Source organism: Centrocercus urophasianus, unplaced genomic scaffold, assembly GCF_019232065.1.
Source record: "Centrocercus urophasianus isolate 14NV4802_14NV808 unplaced genomic scaffold, USGS_Curo_1.0 seq_1178, whole genome shotgun sequence".
Classification (NCBI taxonomy): domain Eukaryota; kingdom Metazoa; phylum Chordata; class Aves; order Galliformes; family Phasianidae; genus Centrocercus; species Centrocercus urophasianus.
Window position 1 is genome coordinate 5,329 of NW_024884340.1, and position 4,227 is coordinate 9,555.

Consider the following 4,227-nt stretch of genomic DNA (forward strand, 5'->3'; position numbering starts at 1 on the left):
TGTATACAGTGGCAATCAGACATCCAACACAAAAGACTGATCATGTCTCTTTTCTAGAATTTTGTAAGTCCTATCTTACATTTGTTTCACAATCATGCCTTATTTATGTCAACTCTATTTGGTGATATTTGTGAAGAATTATTGTCAAGGATGAAGCAAAGGAAGAGTAAAATTTCATCAAAAATCTATTATGAACAATTTCAGAACTCATTAAGTATTGCAGTCACTGCGATCATGCCAAACTGAGGCATTAGTATCACAAAAACAAGGTCACACATCCCTCTAGTTTTATGGTTTTGTGGCTCTATTTTTTGAATGTTTTAATAAAAACAGTAAAAGTTAAAATAAGTTTTGTTATCTGTATGCATTAACTGTATTATATATGTTATGAGACCTGCTCCAAAATTAATGCCCTCTATTTTATTTGATTAGACCAAAGAAGATGATGGTGGTTTGGTAGGAGAGGTTGAACCTTCCCTACAGTACTCTATTACATTTTGTTGCTGTGTGACAGATGACAGCAGAGAGGCAATCTGATTCCTCCATGCGGAAAAAATTATACCCACTGGTGTTCATCTGTGCTTACTGAACTTTCATGGAGACCGAACTGTGGATGTGAGCTCAGTGAGGCAGTGGATGGTGTGTTTCAGTGGTAGTGATGACATCAGTGGTTCACCTCCATTTGTGCAGATATTTACAAGTGTGGCACACAGGTATTTGTTCATCACTGGTTAAAATGTATAACTAGTGGTGGTGACTGTTGAAAAACAGCGTTTTGTAACTGAAAATTTGCCCTATCAAATGGAGTTACTGTGCTCACTGATTCAGTTGCAGTTTCTGTGAAAATGAAGGAGACATTACTTTCAGAGACATCTACATGTACGCGGCTCAAGACAATTCCTCTTCAGTCAACATGGCCCAGGAAAGCCCATAGTTTGGAAACACGTGATCTAGGAGAAAGCAGCAGCTGCACCCCTCAGCCTGGGCAGAGAGACTTGATTCTTGAGCACGGAGCTGGGCTCCAGTGATCAGGCTGGTGGAGCCTTCGCCCGGGCTACTGGAGCAAATAACTTCTCCTGTCATTCCTTAGGGGATGGGGAGAAGAGCCAGGGCTGCAGCAGGAGGGACAGGTGGGGGCAGGACACAGTGCCATCTGGGCCCACAGGGAGCTCTGCATCCAGGGCCACCAAAATCCATCGTGACCAGGGTGCACCTCCTTGAGTTCTCGAGAAAAATGAGCACAGGGCACATAGCAGCCACTGACTGAGGCCATGTCAATCAGACAGAGTTGGGTCTGACATGGACAGGATGTCTTGGGTGGGAGACAGCACAACTAAATAGCACGAGCTGTGTTAGGCACTGGAGAGGCATCCACAGAGTTCTACTCCAATTCTGTGCCCTCTCTCTTCTCAACTGCAGCAGAGATGAGAGCAGGAAGTGTTCTGTTACTAAAAGCTTGCAGGGTAGCTTTCCCCCATGACATCCAACACACTCTTAGTTTTTTCCTGTGAGCAAAGCAGAGATTATGTTCTCCATTTCCAAGACCTGAATGGGGGTAACTGAGAGCAGAAACACTGCAAAGCAAAGGCCAATACCCACTTTCTATGCCATTGCCAGGGATATGTTCTAAAGCTGCAAGGGACAGTGCCCAAGAGAGGAGGCTCTGCAGTGTGTCACAACCTCCCATTCTTTTGGGAGCAGTGAAAGGCTTCCTTAAACACTCATCTCCTACTCACTAGTAGCAAATTCATTTTCCCTGGGCAGCTCTGAAGGTCATTCACTGTGGGAAATAATACCAAAAGCCCAAACTGATATGCAGAAATTTTAATGATTGTTTAAAGAGGAAAACGAGTTCATTCTGAACACAGTGCAAGATTTGCATGATCCTACGTTTGAGTTCATGCAAGGCATGTGCCTGACTTTCTGGCAGAGGATGGGAGGGCTCTGAGAAGCCTCAAAGCTCAGAGGAGAATAGAGGTAAAACAAAGAGAGAAAAAAAGAAAATTTAGAGAGAGATATGTAGAAAAATGGAAAAGACATGAGAGAGGTTTTCATAAAGACCAGGCTTCCCCTTCCTGCCAGCACTTGCTAGATTAGCTGAGGATGGTCAGGTATTCTGAAAGCAGTGGCTTGAAGATTTCTTCTTGATCCAACACCATGTTTGTAGTTTCTGGAAGAACTTCTCCAGAAATATGGTCAGCATCTTTAGCAAGGGGGGCACCTTCTGCCACAGTAGCGGCTGCCAAAGTTGGAGAGGTTAAGGCTCCCAGAGGAGATGGGCACACCCTCAGAGCTGAGGATGCTGCCAACAGCAGCGGAGGTGGAGGAGCCCACAACGGTGTTCTGTGGGAAGGAGCTGAGGATGGGTCCGGGCAGGGTCACCACCACGGGAGAGGGCTCGATGACAACATTGGAGCTCTGGCACTGCCTGACACAGGGCTCATTGCAGCTGCTGGCCAGAGGAGTGGGGCCGCAGGGCCGGCATGGCACACACTGGGAGTAGCAGGACATGACTTGAGACTGGAGATGCACCTAGGAAAGAGGGTTAAGAGGAAGGAGAGCATTTGGCTGTGTGAGAGGCAACCTGAATAGCCTCTCACAAAGGAGCCAAGGCAACTATTAAGAACACAGATGGAGGCTCTGACAGGAGGTCATATCCCTTTGTCCTGTCAGAGCCCTGCAGAGAACAACCTGATCCAAAGAGTCCCTCTTTGAAAGGATAAATCACAGGTCATTTAAGCCGTGTCCCAGATTCTCTGAGCAGACCTTATCCCCTCCATTCTCCCCTGATAGCACGGAGCACCAATCCCCAGCATAGGGCAAACTCACTATTGAATAAGATGCCCATTGAGGCAAAATCTCACTTTGCAAGAGGAGAAGAAAGGGTTTCACCCTTACCTGGTTCCCAGCAAGGAGTCACTATTGAATAAAATGCGCATTCGGGCAAAGTCTTGCTTTGCATGAGGAAGAGAAAGGGCTTTACACTTACCTGGTTCCCAGTGAGAAGGAGGCAAGATAGATGGATGGGAGAGCTGGGAATTGGACTACCTTTTATACTCATCCCTCATTGCTGCAGGCCCAGATGCACCACTGATATAGATATTAATCTTCTGACAAGCTCATCTTTAATGCAAGCCATCTCTGCTAATGATATGGGCCATGGTTTGGTTTCCTTTCTACCTTTTCATTTCCAGATTTATGCCATGCCCATTACCTAATGAAGGCTTCTTTGGTGTGCTGGGATTAAAGGTTGTAATGCAAAAGAGCCAGCACTACTGCTAATGCTTTACTTATCTCTAAGAACATACATGGAAGTAAGTTAATATTCATTTGTTAAAAAGAGACTCACATTTCTGGGGAAGGCTGGCCAGTAAAGTGTCCACTCTGTGGTTTTCTCCCAGCAGATATTGATGGTGGCAGGCCAGTAAGATGTCCTTCCTTGTGGTGGCAAGGTGTCCTTCCTGGAGTGCATTGTCCAGTCCAGTTAAAGGTAGGCATTGTCAGCCACAGTGACAAAAGATTTACCTGGATTCTTATTCTAGAATTTGGGCAAGGTAATGTTCTCACACCAGCTCTTGAGTAAATGCCCTATTCATACATTAGTTCCCCTATAAGAGATCCGTTTGACACAGTATGGTTCCTGATGTTTTATCCTCACTGTCAGAGGTGAGAGCCAACGTACATTATTCCACATACTGTGACAGTCTGTCAACAGGGTAAGAAAGTAATGCACAGTTCCACATTCAGAATTCATCCATTATTTTGGCAGTCATTTCATCGAAGGTTGGCTATCCATTTTTGCTTACAGTCCTATTCCATTAAAACTTCCTTGTACAATAAAAATCGGTGTGTCAAGTATTTTAGTGAACAAGTTACTGATCACCCAAGAGGTTACAAAACCTCTCTTTCCTATAATGTCTCCCCCGGGGAGCAAGGATGCCAAAGTATTTTGGCTGTTATTGTACCAAGTAGGGCCACTGTCCCATGTGGTTACTTGGTTACAAGCCTAACCGGCACAGGGGGCAGAAAGATATTCATGATACCAGTGTGCAACTTTACATGTTTTTCTGTCCCCCTTGTCTGTGACCTAGTAGAGAAGGTGTAGCACATATAAAGCACTGGCTCAGGCATCTCAAGGTCTTTCATTTATGTCTCTTACAACCTCATGTAGTCATGTTGTCCACCCCTTCATAGACTATCACCCTGAAGCACTGTTTCAATATGTCA

The 4,227-nt window shown here is 45.1% G+C and overlaps 1 protein-coding gene across 1 annotated transcript; it reads right to left on the bottom strand.

Annotated features, from left to right (window-relative positions):
• Positions 1 to 2,205: 2,205 nt before the first annotated feature.
• Positions 2,206 to 3,061, bottom strand: LOC122155493 (feather keratin Cos2-3-like). Its single transcript, XM_042809372.1, has 2 exons — positions 2,990 to 3,061; positions 2,206 to 2,532 (listed from the first exon to the last, which is right to left on the bottom strand). Exons 1-2 carry the CDS (start codon positions 3,059 to 3,061, stop codon positions 2,206 to 2,208), a joined length of 399 nt encoding a protein of 132 aa, XP_042665306.1.
• Positions 3,062 to 4,227: the final 1,166 nt, after the last annotated feature.